Here is a 20,707-nt window from a genome sequence, read left to right on the forward strand (position 1 = left end):
AATACATAAAAGTTAATTTAGAACAGTATCTGGGACATAATGCACAAATAAATTAGGCCATTAATATCATTTTTTGTTTTCTTCTTTAGGCATCTTTGAATAAAATGAAAGATAATTAGCAAAGAGGGTTTTTGAATTATCTCTTGCTTTCCCTACTTTCTTTTACCCATTAGCCTTTTCAGTTAAAACCTGGAGAGCAGGCTGAGAGTTCATTGTCTTAGGTCAATTTTCAATTGGTTAAAACACATGCATCTAGTACAGCTTCACAGGGTAGAAACACCCTCTACATCCACCATCCTGTTTTCTGATGCATTAATCAATGGCAAAAATACAATCAGAATTGTGGTTTACAACAAGGTTGATTTCTCCTCCCTTTCTGATAGATAATTGACAGAATGGGGAGGAGGTTTTGTTGCCACATTTGATGTCAAGTGAAGAAGAGGGTGACAAATTAAATGTAAAAACAATAATGTGTAAACTTGTTTAAACTAAAAGGAATTTGTGAACATGAAATGATGCAAGATTTTATACTGGTGTGGCTGTTCCTGTGAGAAAAAAGGCACAAAGTTAAGGTAGAAATTTGTTACTAGTCTTGAATAATTTAAAAAATAAAAAGCCCTCAGATTATTAATTTAAACAGACTAAATTATTTCAAAAGCTTAAAGATATTGTATACATTCATCAAAATGGCTAAATTTGAAACATTTAATTTTGTTTTGTTGATGACAATCCAGATTTAAGGAAAAAGAACCTATTTAAAGATGAATTTGAAGGATATTTCCTACACAGACTATAGAAGGAAAGAAATAACAGAAACTAAGTAATCATTAATAGGTCAAAATTCAAATGAAAGCTGATTATAATTAAGTAACTTGCCCATAGAGTTGTATCCAAAATCCAAGTAATACTGTTTTATTTCCCAACATATTGGTGTAGAAGTCACTGACCAGCTATTTAATCAACCCCTTGCCTTTCTCCAGCCTGCTTGTGATTAGTTGTGGCCATAAGGTTGAATTTTAGTTAGTGGAACTTGAGTAGAAACGTTATAGACACCACTCGCAGGTCTGACATATAAAACCTTTCCAAGAGCACACTCATCTCATTTCTCTCGACTGGTGCCTGAATGTTGACATCTGAGGAAACCTTGGATGTCATGTATTAATTATGGCTAAACCTCCATTCTATGGCAGAGAGCCCCTCTCACAATAAATTAAATTCTACTATGTTAAAAGATATGGACATTTACAGTTTTATCTCTTATTTATTAATAAGTATATTACAGGCATTTAATGTTCATGATCTATCTATATATTTTATTAATACGGACATAATGAAATCATTTTTGTGAGTGTAACTACACAATTCGTAGGCTGTTCTCTAATTGCACACAACTTGATACTGCAAAATGATCACATGAAGCTACATAATTCAAAGATCTTGAAAGAGTCGAGACTATCAAACTTTGAATCACTAGTCAGGTGAGATAAAATAAACTAAGTGAAATAAAGTTCATTACAGGAAGGTTTTAAAACAAACAACTCATAGTTTTATAAACAAGCAAGTGAAAAACCACTGCCATAAAGGTAAAAGTCCAATTTTTTTGAGAAAGAGTTTCCAGGATTTGATAAAACATGGTAAGGTAAAAACCATACAGTAGAGAGCTAATTTTAGAAATTAAAATATCAATAAGTATTCCTGTTTAAGGACAGGTTAACTCCTTACTCCTTAGTCAAATAGATTCTTTCCCTTATCTTCAAAAACACAGACAGATGGCTCTAGACAATACTCCCTTAGAGTGTGTCGCTGACTGACAGCATCTTCATAATATCCAGTTGGCATCTATCTCTCCTTTCCTCAAAGACAAAAGTTCAAATCCTGTACCTCTGAGATATATCATAAAATAGTAGCAGCTGTAACATGAACAGGTGTCAGGAGGTATCAGACGGCTGCCAAATCTCTGGGTTTACCTTGGGCAGGTGCTTTCTGTACTAGTGTACCAAAGACTACATCTTTCTTACAGTGTTAACTCTCCATGGTTGGCATACGTCATGTCGGTTGACTCAAGCATCACACCATGAAAGTCCTTCGAGTATTCATGAGTGAGTGGGTTGAGATGAAGTTAACCATTTGACACTAAATAACAGAATAGATTTAAGAGTTTTGATGTCTCAGGTGACATTCACATCATGATTAGCCTCTCCTTGTTTTTTTGTGAACCGCCTATCACTATCAGTGCTGACACCATTGACTTCAGGCCATTAACTTTCCAACAGTAAATAGTTACCATACTGCACTGTTTTTGTAGCAGAATTGCCACTTCATGGTAAGACAGCACATTCTTTAGATACTGTTGTATCCTAAGTTTCATATATCATTGTAATAGGTAATCTTTTTTTTTCAATTTGAAATTCCATTACTACTTAGATATTTATCTATTTAGAAATAACCTTTGTGATAGGTTTCTGTTTGTATTCATAACAGTTAAACTTTATACCATAGCTAAGGAAACAGTATGCTAATGTGACACAAAATGAATTTTAACATACCACTAGAGTTAAAATTTCCAACTTACATTCAGTCAGTGTATACTTTTAGAAAACCCTATCATGATAAATATTTTCTTTTGAATTATTCTGGACATGTTTTACTTATTTACTACACAAAACTAAACACGCAATAAAAATTAAATTAAAAAAATCAAAAAACAGTATAAGTTTTATTAGGGATATGTGTGTGATAGAGAGAGAGAATGTGGTTATTTATTTTCATTTACTTAACGGCCTTCAGCTTGAGTTTTCAAAAATATCATGACTATAAGTAAATTGATAGGAAAATAGATAACAATGAATTAAGGGTTACTGGTGACCTAAGACACCATTCATCTATTTGAGGTAGACAGAATTCAAATTGCCTTCATTAGCTGAGCAATATGCTGTGGAAAATGAGCTGGGTACTTATCAAAAGGCTTTTTCATTTGCATTTTTGCGAAATAACCAAGCTGCTCTGTTTTCTAGCTGCTCAAGAGCTGTAAATAGGAGAAGAAAAATAATTCAGGTAAGTAAGCCAGGGGATTCAAGAACTAGATTAAAGAAAAGAAAAAGCTTATTGATGAAGATGTCAAAATTTTGCCCATTATTATTTGTGATACAATAGTCTTACATGCAGTTAGGATCTAGTATATACAAATGTATGAATTCTCCCCACATCTCCCAGTACCACAAGCAAAGCTAGAGGCTGTTCTTTTGATAAATGATCAATACTTCAGCCTGACACTACCCTAGCTGCCCTGCTGTTTCTGGTTAAGAGACTGAATTTCAATTAAGCAGTAAATCTTTATGGAATTACAATTCCAACACTCAATTAACATCTTCCTAATCCCTTGCAATTCTGAAACATTATTTTGCACAGTTCTTTCCTTTAGGCTCACTCAGAAGGCGAAACATTCTTATTTGACGTAAAGACATATTTTCCACCAAATGAAAACCCAAGTATCAAACAACTGTTTTAAGTTTTTAGTCATGTGCTTATATGTGCAGAGAATGTTATATCGCCACAATGTAAGTTAGGAGGCAATACGATGTATTAGTGACAAGTGCCTTGAAATGAATGCACACCTTCAGTCCACATGCTATATTTCAGATTTTTTTCTACATATACATTCCTTGAAATACTTATCATACAAAACACAAAAACATTCACAGCACTGATCACACTCAAATCAGTGTAAACATTCCCATTTTCTAGGTTATCAAATCCTCCTACAGAGTTTTTCTTAAAAACTTTGTCTATTTTTAAAAAGTGTCAGTTGATATCTTAATAACTCATTAATAGAGCACACACTCAAGAATTTGTGCAGCCTTCTTTGTCAAGGATTTCAACATAGTAAGACAAAATAAAGGCAATTTGATAGTTTTCTCCTTCATATAAGATTTTAATAAATTTCAATTTATGAGGCCAAAAAAGCCAAATTAACACAACTTCAAAACTATATTTTTAAGATTTCAGCATGAAGAATTGATACTTATTTGAGGAGCTAGATATGTTTAATCTTATTTAAATTTTACACAATAGGTACATGCATGGAATGTTACAGATTATCCTGTTAGTATACATAGTTTTTATCACTTACAACATTAATTTAAATTTTAAAAATAATGTGACTTGAATAATTAGAGATATAATTGCAATAAAAGATAATTTTATCTTTTTGTAATTTTAAGAACATTGTTTTTGCCTGTGCCAACAAAATTCTCTCATCAGAAGTACTTCTCAATCATTTAGAATGCAAAAAAAAAAAAAAAAAAACAACTAATAATTGACTTGAAGAAGTCTGAGCAATTTCATTGGGATGACTGTGACTTTGATAAAAAGTAAAAGAAACGTTTCATTTTAGATTTTAGAATCAAATTTTATGGTTCAACAACCATGTTTCCAGGTATTTTATTATTAGATGCTTAGGTATAGATTAGTTTAAAAAATCGTGCATGCAAAGAGCTTTCACTTGCATTCTTTACAGCCTGTGATTTAAACTACATAGTAAGAACAAGAAAATACACATCAGAGGCTTTTTGAACTGATGGCTATTTAGCCAGCACTTAAAACATTAATCTGTTGGACTCCAATGTTTTTGGCTTTTAATTCCACTACACTTGAAATCTCCCAATAAATCTATTTTTCTAAAAAGTTATGAAGAATTTAATTATATTTATTTTGGAAAACAAGAACAGTTTCTTTCTTTGAAAACTGACATTTTAACTCAACCTCACTTTATCCATTACATGATTGAACCCTGGGTGTCCTAAAAATGCAAGGCTATTACAATAATTCAACTAACTAAACCTTCTAATGCACTAACAAAGCTTCATTTCATGACTAGGCTTAATTCATCAAGGAGGAATTAAGAGTTTTATTAGCTGATTAGTTGTTATCAAAGCTATGCATGCTTGTTATAGAACAGCATTCTACAATGGTGAGGACAGAAAATATTTAAGTGTTACAAGAATTAGGCACATGGATGGTTAGGAATCATGTAAGTTTAAGATCCTATAATTGAATTTTTTTTAAAATAAGAATTGAAATATGCATTTTTGTCTAGAAACATATGCCTTTTTTTCAAGTAACTTATATTAGTTATTGAGTTTTTTGATTTTTACATTATTTTGAATGTCAGAATAATTATAAGGATTAGGAAACTGATAGCTTTGTTGGGATTGAGATACAAGAAACTGGTTTTGGGTAAAAATAGAGGTATAATATGAAGATAATGAGTCAGACTGGGAGACCAATAAAATAGATAAAAGTCGGAAGAGAAGAGGCAAAAATTTACAGACTAGAAAGGTGGTAACAGGACAGAAAGTAACACAGAAAAGATACAGTAGAAGCCACATCACCAATGTTAATCACAAGTTTCAAGTGGAAACACTGGCAAAAGATACAGGAAAAACCACTAATTAGCTTAATGGCTATCAGATGACTTTAATAACTCACTGCAAAATCCCTTAAGAAGTAAAATTTTTCATTTTTTATATATATATTAGTTATAGACACAGTCTAAGGTTTTAATCTTTAACCCAAAGAACACATACATAACTATATTATCTACTGACTCGTACCAATTCTTGTTCTAAAACATAATAAGCCTTATATATTGCTTTACAGTTTTAAAGGCAAATATAGAATCAATGCTTTAAGTTTGTAAATTAGTAAATGCGGGGCATTCTAAAAATAAAAACATGTCTATTTGCACTGAAAAGAAAGCATGCACTTACCATCATGATTAGGATTTCCTAGTGTCCATGGCTCATCTGAATCAAAATGAGTATCTCCTCCAATTCCTGGTCCAGGGAAGTAGGCATGTGCCAAAAATCCTCCCTCCCCATCAAAGGGAGAACTGTCTCCATGAAAACCAGATGCAAATATAATGGTTATGTCCACATCACGTTTGCCATTTTCTAATTCACTGTAGGGAACTTCTTCAAATGTCAGAGGAGTTACATTCTGCCACACATCAAAGGCACGGCGAATAGCCTTACGGGTCTCAGGGTCTCCTACTTTAGGAGTTACGTTCTTTATGCTGAAAGTCAGAAAAGACAATAATCAGCTTGGCTCTACTATGTCAATCTTATTACAGATTTTGATCCATAGCTCAGTAAAATGTCAGGGAAAACAGTAATCTTAAATCAAAATGAAATTTATGTGTTCTTCTTGTCTCCACAGCTAATTTTCGCTCTCTTGGGATCATTTAATTATCAACAGTATAATATTCAGTTATCAAGGGTATCAATGAGAAGATCTCTGCAGAATGGGCTAACAGTCAGTTTGCCTCCTGGACAACAATGCAGCCTGCCAAACAACTGAACAGGTACAGCAGGTTCAATTTAAAACAAAAATTTCAATTCCTTCATGTTTTTAATTATTCTTAGAGGTACGTCATTGTATCTGCTCACATCAATTTCAAACACTGTATTCAAGCTTTTATTTATGAACACTAATTCTACAGACATAATCACCTCTTAATTTTTAAACATAAGATTAAATCATAATTTGATACTCTATTATTTTAATTAAAATTTTCTAATTAAAAATGTACTGAGTAATCATATGAATTTAAAGAAGTAAACCAGACTAGAGTTTGTTCTTATGCTAACACAAATCAGTGAAATAATTATCAATATTATTCTTGATTATTTTTACACTAATCAGATATTTATCTTTTGCTAGATAAGTTAATTGAAACACAAAAAAACTAGTCTGTATGTATATGTGTGTGTGTGTGTATATATATATATATATTTTTTTTTTTTGGACTGAGGACTGAACCATGGGTGCTTTACCACTGAGCCACATCCTCAGTTCTTTTTACTTTTTTATTTTGCTTAGGATCTCACTAAATTGCTCAGGCTGGTCTTCAACTTGTGATCTTCCTGCCTCAGCCTCCCAAGTCACTAGGATTACAGATATGTGTCACTGTGCCTAGCAAGTCTGTATATTTTTTATATTGCAGTACTATAAACCCATGATATGCATGTACAAAACAATGGGTAAATTCCACAGGAGTGATAAGTGAGTTTCAAACTCTTTCAAACAATAATCTTCCAAACATGAATTTACACTAATGAAATATTTTAATACAAAAAGAATATAATGTCTGTTTTAATACAAAAAGAATATGGTATTATATTATAAAGAATATAATATTAATTGTATATTTATATAGAATATAAAGAATATAATATAATACAATCAGAAAAAGAGTACTGGAAGCTAATGATGGAATAATAGTCAAATTATGGTATCTCTGCATGTCATTATATATATAGAACTCAAAATTATTTTGCCTTTCAAAATTTATTCATCAAAACATAAAAACTTTTAGGATGTACTTTCCAGTGGCAAAGAATAATATGGAGACTACATATAACCCAACTGTAACCATGTCCAGATAATTACAATGTTAGTTATGTTAAAGAGCTATGTTAAAGTAATAATGGTATTATTTGAGCAAGCACTTCACAACATCTTATTATATCCCTGGAACAATCCCATGAGATGGGCTTTTATACCTATCTTACAAAAAAAAAAGAAGTTAAGGTTTACGGAATCTAGAAAAAAGCTTCTAAGTGATAAAGCTGAAAAAGCTCTAAAAAGCTTCATCCTAAACATTGTAAGAATCCATTGTCTTGAATTCTAATGCTAGTCTTTATGTGAAAAATAAGGTTTCCACTATTTTCTAATAAGTAGTCCAGGACACATTTACCATGATGATTTGATGGTAACTATTGCATATAAGGGAAAAGAAGCAGCAACCCAAGTAGCAATGGAATGGAGGAGAGGCATACTACAGAAAGAAATGGTAAGGGAAACGTCTTCAAGTGGAGATAATCTCATCAATGCAAACAATAGCATGGTACCTGGTATAGGTTAGAAAATGGGTGGGGCAAGGGTCAGGATTTTGCTCTGAGTGACTGGAGCATCAGGAGCATGGATGTGACCTTTGACTTATTCTTCAAATAGATAACTGGAGCCATGATGTAGAAAATACATTAAAGTGGAACAAAAGTTGAAACAGGAAGAACCATCAGGAACTACTGCAAAAGTCTAGAAGCTTTGGACCCGTGGTACCAGAGACACTGAGAAGTGGTTGTATTTTGGATGTGCTTGAACATGAACCCACTACGACTTATGATTAGCCACAAGCTAGGAGAGGAAAAGAAGAGCTGAGGAAGGTACCACAAATTTTCACCTGAACCAAACCATGAATAGAGTAGAAGAATTCATGACTGATCAAGGAGAAAGGTAGGCAGTGTTTTGTTGTTTTGTTAGTTGGCTTTCATTTTGTGTCCTACTCAGCATTGTGTCTGGAATTATATTTTGAGAAAAGGTAAACATCTGCATTGAGCATTACAGACCTATGTCCAGCTTGGTCTCTAAATTCCCTGTTTTGTTGATGAAGAGGTATGCAGAATAATGTCATAACTCTGAATTCTGACTTACCCCACAATAGGCTCTGGCCTAGGTGCTAGAATCTTCTGTTCTAGCGCTCAAATATTTTAGTGGTATGAGATAGACAGTAAAAAGGGCAAAAAAGAGTGATAATTTCAGATGGCACCATGAGGAATGAGAAGGTGAAGAAGAGATGCTGTAAGTTATTTCAATGACAGGAGGAATGAAAGAAGCCCAGTACTGACCTTCCCACCAGAGGGAACAATAAGCAGGTCAAGCAGAGCCCATCAGTTCAAAGCATGTGCCTGCTGAGTAGTTGGGGCAAAATGAATATGAAGGCCAGTGATACAGGAGAGCGAGGACGGCTGGGACTGGAGTGCATTCTGTGAAGATGAGCCACTGGAGAGTTTTAAGCACAGAAGTTCCTTGATATTATCCCAGTCACAAATAAGGAAAATGGAGAAGATGGAAGCAATAAAACACTTCAGAAGTCACATAATGTGATGGGCTGACAGATCTGGCTCCATGAGAATGTTACCGGCCAGACTCTAAGGGAAATGACTAAACAGATTCCATTTTGCTCTGAGACTCCATGTTATGTAGGAAATAAGCTTCTCCCATGGGAACATCCCGCCTCTGTCCCCATCATCAGTTACTTAGTGCGACATGTTTAACAATACAGAATGATGATTCCTATGTAAAGAAAAATTGCTCTCTTTTGATCCCTATTGCTCCTAAACAATGCACCATGTGAACAGTGATTGTGTGGATGTTAGCAACCATTCTTTAGTTTGTACCCAGGTAAGGGTGATTTTGACCCACTTCCCCCTCTGTCGATGATCTCATGATATTAATGTGTAATTTTGAATCATAACAACAGACACTTAAGATTAATGTGATTTTTGGTATCAGAACCTCTACAACCCTGTGGTCGGAGCTGTTCTCCCAATAGCCATTTTTGGGGCATTGTGTGAGACAGTCAGCCAGCTGGCTTAATAAAGACTCTCAAATTTGGACATCTCGGTCTGTTCTTAAGTTGTGCCCCATAACAATAAGAGAAAACAGAAATATCGATAAGGGTGGTAACCATCCAGACATAAAGGACTGATTTTTACTATATTTTCTGAGAACTGTTGATGTGGATTGGTGACGAATTCAATGTTGTGAAAAAGAAACTAATTTTTTATTTCAAATAATGGATAATCTTACAAATAGGAAAAACAAACATAATTATATGAGTATGATTTACATACAAGTGTATATAATCATTCTGTGAAAATGAAGCAAAAATATAGTAAAGAATAATGAATGTGGAGCACTGTTTGGATTTGAAAATACATCCTTGTGTTTTTCAAAGTTATGCACTAATGAACTTCTAAAATGCTTCACCACAATACATGTGGTGTCAGTAATAAATACAAGACATACAAATGTGCCTCAGGTCAGAGTTAAGTTCTGAAACTGGTATAAACAAAAACAGGAGTTTAGAAACTTTTAAGCCATTGAGAGGTATATTTTGTATTTATTAATATCTAAAATAAAAAGGGCACAGAGGTCATGTGTAATAAGAACAAAATAGACTGAAATTCCGAACAATTCTAATAAAGAATGCACAAAATGATTAAAAGTTCTAGCAAAAAAGACAATGCAGTAAATAGAGTAAAATGAAAGTTTATTCTGAAAAACGTAACAAAGCTAGATTAATTTTAAAATATTTTACTTGCTTTTTCTTCTTTTTGAAAAAGTTAATATACTTCTTAAGACAATGGGTTTCTTTTTCTGAAGTCAGTATCTGGTTATTTCAATATTCTATTTCACTGAGTCTTTCAAACTTCAATTTTAATAAATTTTGGAAATTTAACCTAAAAAAGATAATTACCTTTGATATTAGACCATACCTTATATAATCCTACATAAAACTGATGAAGGGAAAAGTTCTAGATGTTACTCATTAGAATAACTGGTACTTTAAGAAAAGTGTGTCATTTAGCTGACTTAAAAGGTAACTGCATGAAGTAGGAATTTTCTAGTTTTAACATCACCAGATCCATCCCAGTTCATTTAATAAAAATTCTACATACTTAAGGTTATTGATCCTTCAATTTTTTGATGCACTGATCAATCTCTTTCAAAGTTACATTACTGTTTTATCTCTAATATAGGAAACAAGAAAAAGAGCTACATACCTTAGCAATAAAAAAATCTTATTCTTGTGTCAAAATTATTTTGGTATGAAGAAAGCTAAATAGCCTTTACAATTAAATAAACAATTAGTGGTTTGGAAGAGCGCACTACTATTTTATGCAAAATGATTATCACTAAAGGAAATCTACTGTACTAGGGGAAATAGACAGTTGCTAAGAATACAAAATGATAAATAGCATGGTTGAATTACTAGCATATCTATATTGAGAATATATTATAATCTATCAGGAGAAACTGAACAGACTAATTTACTCTTATTCATATTATGTTTGTATAGTTAACATGACTTTACAACATTTGATGTATAAGAAATTGTCAAGGAATAAAAATTAAATATGGAATCCTTCCAAGAAAACTTACATTAAATGACTGGCTATTTTTCTCAAGATGCTGGCTTTCTAGACAAGACAGATTTAAGTACATACGCCTTGGATCTAATTTAAAAAGGGTCCCTTTCTTAGTCTATTACATGTCCCCTGGATACGTTGAGTTCTTTTTGAGTTGAGTTGAGCTCTCTTTGAAGTCAACAGGTTCATCAAACTCCATGTGTTTTTTGAGTTCAGAGAGAATAATAAAAATATTTTGGGTAAGAAACTGATTATTCCTTAGCAACTTCTGAGTATCTTTGCTATATATAAATTATTAAAGTAAAATAACTTCTAGAATGTGTTTCCAGTTGTCATAGAGGCATTCATTTAAAATCAAGGGTAACTATAGAATGACTATACTGTGAAAATCAAAACTAACCAGTATAACATAGCATTACATGAATTAACAGACTATGATTTTAAAAATAATTCACCTGACAATTTAGGTTCCTGTTCAAATGCTCCTCCCCTCATTATATAAAATAATATTTGGAAATGTATATGTCTGAAAAAATTATTTTATGTAATATTCAGCAAATTTGAGAAGTAAAATCTCTTTAATAAAATTGTTAATAGTTTCTGTTATGTTGTGAAAAAACTTAAGCAAAACCTACTTAGAATTCATTAATTCATTTAGTAACCAACTTTCCAATTATTATATAAATGGTCTCTAATTTACCTGACAAGTGAATAAATTTCTTGATTTAAATGCCACTAATGATGAAGAAGATTGATAGAATGGATGGTTTAATTTTCCAATAATTTAAACTATTAGATTTTTCTGAAGAACTATAAGCATTTGAGAATAACCGGAAATCTCCCCTCTAAATGTTCTTTCCATCATGTTGACAATCTTTAGCTTTAATCTTTAACTGTTTCTCATGTGACTACATTCAGGCCCGCTACCACTTTGATTGCTTTTTAGACATGTACATTGATTTGCCAAGAAGCAGCAAAATATGTGTTTGCCATAAGAGAAAGTATACATGAAAAGTGTGTGGAGCAGGCTGCTCAGAGTCACTGCATGATGTATACAGAACAGCAGTTTCCAGGTTGTGCCTAAACTTGAGTTACTCCATCTTGTAAAGCATTAGTTGGCCATGGGCTACTCCATTTTGAGTACAAGTGCCAAGGCAGAATGACTTCACACCTTGTTTACAACAGTAAACAATCACCATCTGCCCAGTACAACCACAAGGCACAAAGTGATAAATAACTTATAAACTGAGCTATCAAACTAAATCAAGGAATACCTGGACACATGAACATCCCAAATCATACTAGGAACACTAGACATGGGAGTTTGCCAATCTCATCACACACGACCCCCTCACATAAGATCCATAAAAGGAGAATCCTCCCACGACTGGACACAAGTGGCACTATGTCCCAGTCACCTTGTCACACATCAAGAGCCTGGCCCAGAAAAATCACCACAGTGACAAATCTCTGAATCTCTGTCCTTGAGCTTCAACAGAGTGCAAATGCTCCTGCCCATGACACTTCAAGTGGACACTCTGCCTTTGCTTACACAACTCCATGGAACTGGTTAGTTAAAATCCTTATCTGGTCACTTACGGTGATTTTAAGTCTGCATTCCTCTCCGTCTCTGCGCCTGTGCTCTTGTCTCAGCATCCGTAATTCTGCAGCTGTAACCCTTTCTCAGTTTTCCTATCACACACCACACACACACACACATATACACATAATGATGTGGATATGTCATATGTAACTTGCATGTTATAGCTATTAGAAATTAAGATTGGAATAAAATTACTTGTGTTTGTCTGGCTTATGGCTACCAGGTGACCTATAAATATTTGGTAAAGTGCCGCCGCTGAAAGTAGTGTACCTTGTGAATGTATTGTTATTAAATAAATTCTGACATTGTGGAAAGACACAAATATGTTTAATCTATGTTGATGGCATAGCTTATTCATGACAAAAGATGTGGTCAACAAACCAGAAAAATTAGCATCAGTAACAAATTGCTTTCTGTCAATATTGTCAATGTATTCTTGCAACTTCAGTTCTTTCTGAGTCACACCATACCATTGGTTTATAATGAGTTTTGCCATCAAATAAAACCTAGATTCGACCCCAAATCTTGTCTGCACCTTGTAATGGTACTCTTCAGTTATCCTTTCCATGAATAAATATATTTTGAGCATAAATGTCAGATTTTGTATTTATTTTTCTAAATATAGTAAGTAAATAGTAGCAAATAGTACTTATACATGAGGCAAGTTCTTAACACCTTTTAAATGTTAACTTTAAAATGAAATGTCCTTAACTCTCCTTCTCAACTTTCTATATCCCTGTTAAAATACACTTAACTATTTCAGAGACTTGTTCAACAAATGAAAAAGAATACTCATGATAGTTGGCGTTTACTAAGCATACTGCTTCAAGTATTATGAAAAATTTATTATTTTTTCCATTACATTACTTATTTTTCCTCAAGCCTTGTGAGATAAGTATTGTTACAATTCTCGTTTACATGTAGGGAAATGGAGACTTGGATGTAAGGAACTCGATTTTGATTTATTGGGTAGTGAGTTTCAGACTCAGAATTAAAACCCAGGTCTTACTCTAAAACAGGACTCAGTCACAAGCTGTGCTCATCTAGAACACTGACGTTTCCAGGGACAAACACCTAATTATTTCAGTGTACACAACTGACTGAGACTATTGTCAGGACAGAAATCCAGCTAAAGTGAAATTATAATCAGGTATAAATACAACCACTCGTATCCCTTTCTCCTTCCCTTCTTTATTCCTTCCTTTCTTTTGTTAATAGAACATGTATAGTCAGTACCCTAGGACTCAGAGACAGTAAATAGGGTGCACTCTCAAGAGTTTGGAGATCAAGTTAAAAAGGTCACTTTCTGAAATGGAAATGATGAGTTTTGATATGTGGCATTATCTAAGCTTAGATACTTATTGATAAGCTTATGGTACTTATCAATTCTTTTGAACATGGTTGGGGTATAAAATCAATTTCATTGTTTTCTATATGTATAACCAATTATCACAATAATTTTCTAAATGAAGTAGCCCATCCTTTCCATCTGATAAACCTACCTATCCATAAACCTACCCTGGCATAAATGAATTTTGCTGATATGTGTGAGTCTGTTTTTCTAATCTCTTGTTTGTGCTTCTGGTCTATCTTTGTGATACTACTACATATTTAGTACTCTTAATTGGTATTGGTTTGAAATAAGTCCTCATATCTACTAAGTGGAAGCATCTTGATATTTTCTTTGACCTTCACTATTAATAGTGAATAGATTCAGTTTATTAAATTATGCCCTAAAACTCTGCTGGAATTTTGGTTTGGATTAAAATGTGTTAGTGGAAAACTTAAACCTTCATCATATTTATTTTTTCTATTGGGAGTAAAATATTTCTCTATATTTATTTTTGGCCACCCATTACATCTTTCAATAAACATTCATAATTTTCTCTATAAAAGGCTTACAATGGTAGGTTTATTCTTTGCTGTTACATTTTTGTGCTGTTATATTGTGCTATGTGCTACTCATAATGATCACACACTGCATGTGTTGTGTGTATATATTGTCTATTTTGATTTATTATAAAGATAGCTATGCACTTTCAATTTTCTGCATTAAGACATTAAGTGTTGACAAGTTATTACTCCCAAACTCAAAGAAATGAAGCTGAAAAAAACTGAAAATGAATGCTTCTTCAATCCATCAGACACTTGAAACCACCAGGCAAAAAGAAGAAAGGGGCAAATGCAGAGAATCAAAACTTACTAATAGCAAAAGTTCCCAAAGCCAGGAAATGGGTGGGGTACATTTTAATAGAAGCCTGGAGGAGCTTGAGAATTCAAAACACCCAGGGGCAAAGCATAGGGGCTCCTCTACACACTCAAGAGCTTTGCCTCAAGAGGCCCCATAAGATTCTTAGTGAAAACCCTACCAGCAAAAGGAGGGGAAAGGCCAGGCTCTTTAAATATGCACAGGTACTGGAATGAATTTCCATGAAAAAGCCTTATCTGATCTAGGTGAAAGGCAACTAAACCACTCAGCCACCTCTACCCTTTCAGTCCCACCAAAAGGAAAGAGGGAAGGGGGCAAAGAGGGAACTTTTCCGAAGGTCAAAGCCCAGAGAGTCAGGCTCACCAGAAGAGATTTAATCATAAAGTTATAGACTGCTTCCTTTCCATAATACCTTATGCCAAACCAACAGGGCTCCAGTACAATAGTAGTGGAATTCAAATAAAATAGCTTAAAGACACAGGTCTATTTAAGAAGAACTTGATGAACACTAAAGAGAGGAAGAGAGACAACAAGAGAACACCAAAGGAAATTCAGCTCCAGAAATATTAAACACAGCCTAGCCCCTACACAGATAAACATAAAATACCACATAAAGGATTATTTACTCAGTTTCTGTTACCCAATATATTATGCACAACTTTCAACAAAAAACTATAAGCTTGCTAAAAGGCAAGAAAAAACATAACCTGGAGAGACAAAATAAGCATCAAAATAAGACGAAGATATAGCAGAAATGTTAGGATTATCAAATAAGGAATTTAAAATAACTGATCAATATGATAAAGGACTCTAATGGCAGAAGTAGACAACATAAAGAAAGATATAGGTAATGTAAGTAGGGACAGAAACTATGAATCAAAAGAAAATGCTAGAAATAAAATAACATGTACTCTAAAACAAATGAAGAATGCTTTTTGATGGGCTCAGTAGACTCTAACATGGCCAAGAAAAGAATCAGTGAGCTTAGAGATATATGTCAATGGAAACTTCCCAAATAGAAAAGTAAAGGGAAAAATAATGAAAACCAACAGAATATCCAAGAACTGTGAGATATAAGGTACATAATGAGAATATCAGAAGAGGAGAGAAAACAACAGAAGTAATTTATTACTGAGAATGTCCTAAAGTTAATGACAGAGACCAAATCACAGATTCCTGAAACTCAGAGAACATGAAAAAGGGTAAGTATTTAAAAAAGGATAGTATTAAAAAAATCTTAATAATATTTTCTTTCTTGGCGGGGGAGTACCGGGTATTGAACCACTGAGCCACATCTCGAGCCCTATTTTGTATTTTGCTCAGAGACAGTGTCTCATGGAGTTTCTCGCTTTTGCTGAGGGTGGCTTTGAACTTGTGATCCTTCTGCCTCAGCCTCCCCAGTCACTGGGATTACAGGCATGAATGCTGACCCTTCATAATACTTTCTTAATTGTTTTGTGGAAGTTCAGATTCTAGAGATGGCAGAACAAGTTTGTGAAGTTAAAAAAATTCTATGAACAAATTTAAATAATGGTAAATACCAATTTCATGAGCTTGACTCAAAGCTCTTTCGTCTTTGATTTCTCTTATTTGCAGGAATAATTTCAACTATTTGCATAAAGCAATAATCTAGGGTCATACTACTTGGGAAGACAGCACAGCATATACAGTAACACAGAAAAGTGTTCCCAAAATAACAAAAAGCAAATTCAATTCACACATTCCAAATATGTAGACAAAAAGTATACTGAATTTTAAAATTTTATTTTTAAGCACATGCATATGAGGTATTCTTTACACAAAGAATATAATTGTAAAGTTCTCTAACCATGTAATTTGTAGAAATGTTTCCTGACATTTCCTCTCCCTTTTTCCTGCCCATTGCTTTAACAAATGGTTTCTCTTTTTACAAATCTTGGCTAAAAAGTCATTTTATTAAGAGACCTTCCCTGAATCTCAGGATAAATTGGGTGACCCTGGCTTCCATTTGCCTTGCATCTAGTCCATACTTTTCATAAAACTATCACATTCATATAATCGTGCAATTTTGCATGCCTGTAAATTCCTGAGAACGAACAGGTTCCCATGTTTTATTTATTGCTATATACCCAGGGCCTAGCACTGTTCTTTGTTCATACTGAAACTCAGAAGCAGTTGTTCAATGAACAGGTGAATAAAGATGAACTTCTCCATTAGCAACAACTGTCACTATAGGCTGGAAAGCACTTTACATCAGTGGAGACAATGCAAAAAGCATGATCACCTTGAACAATTACCGAAAGAATAAAAATCAAAATGGTTAGATTGATAATTAATAGATTCAGAGACATTGTGCTTAAATGGTAATTACTTTTTTTTATTTTTTAGATTATATGTTTTGTTTGTTAGATGATGCAATATTTCTCAGAGTTCCTCAGAATACTGGCATTTATTCAAGAACCTAAAAGATGGTATGCTAAATGTTTCCAAGAATGTCTAGGAGGTCCCCAAATGGACAATTTATTCTCTTCTCAATTGCAGTTTTAAATTCCTTATGATAACATCATATCACTTATGATGTAGTCTAACATGTAGTCTGTGTTCAGAAAATACCAAACAAAATGTAAAAAAAAAAAAAAAAAAAAAAAAATCGTGAAAAATATGGGGAAAAGGAAATTCACCATAAGTTCTTATACCTGTAAGTGATGTGTTTGTGCTGCCACTTCTGTCCTGTTAAAGCATATCGCTTACGACGAATATTAAATTTGGAGCTACCTCTTGTCTGGTCAGGTACACCACATCGAGGCTTCTTCATCCAGCTGCAAAAAAATGATGTTTCAGTTACTTACCAGCAATCATAATTATCAATTTCAAAAGGAAATTGACTAAGGAGTTAATATGAGACAGTAGTAATGAAAAAACAATCCATAAACTAAAGGGAAACCGTCAATGTCCTTGCAACTGGAATCCAAGTAACATTTTGGGGGAAAGATCAAAAATCACTACTTTACACCTCACATCCTTTGGATAATTGGATAATTTTCCTCTCTCTAATTCACTTCCACCTAACTATAGGCTAAAGTAGAATCTGCTATTAAAAGTTGTGTAATGTTGGCAATCCTTAGTCTCTTGTATCATTCTTAATATAATAGTAATACCCAACTTTAATATTAATAATTTTTAAAGTCTATTACATGATTTTAAATTCAAGGAGGCAGTAAGTATGCGTTACTCTCTTCTAGCTTCAATAACAGTGAAATTTTGTTCAAATAACATTCACATTTCTACAATTTTTCTTCTTTACTTTTGACCATTGTTCTAATTTCCCAGTAGCAGCTATTTGCTCTGAATCTTTAATAACAAATTCGATTCTTAAAAAATATTTTTCCAACTATGAGTATTAAACATCAAAAGAATAAAGTTAAGCATTTGTATTTGAATATTAAATGCTGCTTTCAATTTATTACTTTGAATACTTACTCAGAAACTGTAGTTAACTTCTTTTCTACAGTCTCATTTGACTATTGTCATGTTTCCTATCTATTCTTAAAAGTCTTGTCTAAGGAGAAAGATTTTCATGGTTTTGAGTAGCTTTCCTTTAGTAGCTTACAAAATGGTTTTCCTGTTCATTGACTCCTTTAATAACCACAAAGTCAATGTTGAATATACGTGGTAATATATGATTCACAAAATGGAAATGAATCAATTTTGCTGTATTTTGTCAGGTGCTTAACAATTTCTGTACTTTTTAAATGGTATTGAATATAGAAATTACTATTTAAAGGTACCCATTTTGTGAAAATGAATTAGTTTACTTGCTACTTAGATAAATCAGTTAACTTGCTTTTATAAACATAACAATAACTTCATGTACCAATGAAATAGTGACTTTTACTTCTTAAGAAGCATGCCACTTGGTTTCTACATTTTTATTCTGACCTCAGTAAGGCAGACATTTCAGTCATTAGATTTAACAAATGCCACTGGAGTTTAAATGCATTATAGTTTCTTCACAAAATCACCCTTTCCCTTTATTAAAAAGTCTCCCAATCAAATGAGATGTCTTACAAATGGTAACTGGGAGACCATCCTGTTCTATGGAATTGAACTCTCTGGAAGTGAGAATGGATACCTTTTATTTTTAACTAACTCTCCAGGGCATTCCCAAACCCACTGAGTTTGAGAGATATTTCATTTGGCTGCAAAACACTGAAGGCAAGGGATCTACACATTCCCAGTACCTTGTGCAATGCCTAGCATGTAAGAGATATTTAGTGAATATTCACTGCATAGATGGATAGGTACACAGAGATTTTTAAGTAAAAAATGGTAATTTTTAATGCATTTTAAAGATCTAGATACCGATCTAATTAACAAATATTAAGCATTAATGGTGTGTCTGTAATGATTTAAGTTGCTCTTATATATGGATATTTCATCAATTATATTCTCAAAATATAATTCTCCTAAGATAGTACTTATACTTATTTATCTAACTGAAAGTACTAGGAAATAAATGATATATAATTATAAAATATGAATATATTTACTTAATGTGTGATGTGGTGACATTTATATTCAGTTAAGGATAATATTTAAATAAGTGCCTGGGCAGAGAAAAATAATTTTGGATAAAATTGACAAAATAAGATTATTTTTATCAGGATAAAGTACATTTTCAAAGAGGTATGTTTTGTAAACTAATATAAATAATATTAAAAATGAAGACAGTGATTTACAAATTAAATAATTAATTCAAACTTTCATTTAAATTCATGCATATGATGGACACAGTAGTTTTCTCAGTAGAATATGAACATCTTCCAAAGGACAGAATTTTTAGGACTAAATATTGAATTCTTGTACTAAAATATATCTATGCTGAATTCCTAAGGTAGTACCCAGGATTTTTCCCCATAAAACTCTAATATTCCTGTGTTCTAACTATTTCTTCCTGTGTTTCTAACTTATTTCATCCTGGTTCATATTTTTGAGTTTTTATGACATACTAAGATATAGGCAAGATGAAAGAATGGGTTAAAAGTGGGTCAAGGCAGAACTCCTTTCCTTGCTAAGCTCCTAATTTATAGACAAGATATACATGACAAGAAATTATAACAGCCCAACATATCTGTGGGTTCTTTTAACTACAAATTCAATCAACTATATTACTAAAAGTATTCGAAAAAACTCGCATCTATACAAACATGTACAAATTTTTTTGTTGTCCTTATTCCCTAAACAATAATCTAACAACTATTTACATAGTGCATACATTGTACTGGTATTATAGGTGATCTAGGAATAATTTAAAGTATACAAGAAGATATGTGTAGGTTATGTGCAAAGAGTTCACCTTTAAAGTAAGACACTTGATTATCTCCAGATTTTGGTATCTGCAGGGGTTCTAGAAGCAATCCCCCATGGATTCCAAGGGAGACCCGGAATAAATGCTCTCACATCTCCAGCTAGATATCCTGTTCATCATCTCTAATATTACATGTCAGGAAAAGAAAAATTATAATTTTCCACCCCAAACTTGTGCCATGTCATTTGATGCCTTATCTTGGGTGAAAGCTAAACACTTCTAATGCCCACGCTAGATATCTAGGCAAAACCCTCCACTATGCTCTCCTCACACACAATCAATCATGATGTTGTCTGTTCTACATCTAAATATCCCTTTTATCTCACTCCATCACTGACTTCCTTCTCACTGTTAGTGGAAAATCTTCCCAAAGCAAAAATGTGCTCTCTTATATGCTGAGTGTGAAATGCCTTTATAGAAAAAATCCGATTCAGGCCTACACAGGGAGGGTGTTTCCTGTCTCCCTACTTCCTAAGGTCCACTCAGTTTCTACAGAATTAACAACTTCTTGTTTTGTTTTCTGTGACCTTTATCTGGAGTGACCTTTCCTCCTT

General features: G+C 33.1%; 1 protein-coding gene across 1 annotated transcript in view; it reads right to left on the reverse strand.

The window, feature by feature from the left end:
- The window catches only part of MMP16 (matrix metallopeptidase 16), a 258,787-nt gene that overhangs the window by 102,088 nt on the left and 135,992 nt on the right, over nucleotides 1-20,707 (reverse strand). Inside the window, exons 3-4 of the mRNA XM_079143787.1 lie at nucleotides 17,482-17,604; nucleotides 5,769-6,073 (exon numbers count right to left, since the gene is read on the reverse strand). Of these exons, the coding sequence (XP_078999913.1) occupies nucleotides 5,769-6,073; nucleotides 17,482-17,604 (428 nt within the window). The remainder of the gene's footprint in view (nucleotides 1-5,768; nucleotides 6,074-17,481; nucleotides 17,605-20,707) is intronic.

The sequence above is a fragment of the Sciurus vulgaris genome, assembly GCF_902686455.1.
Source record: "Sciurus vulgaris genome assembly, chromosome: 1".
Lineage (NCBI taxonomy): Eukaryota > Metazoa > Chordata > Mammalia > Rodentia > Sciuridae > Sciurus > Sciurus vulgaris.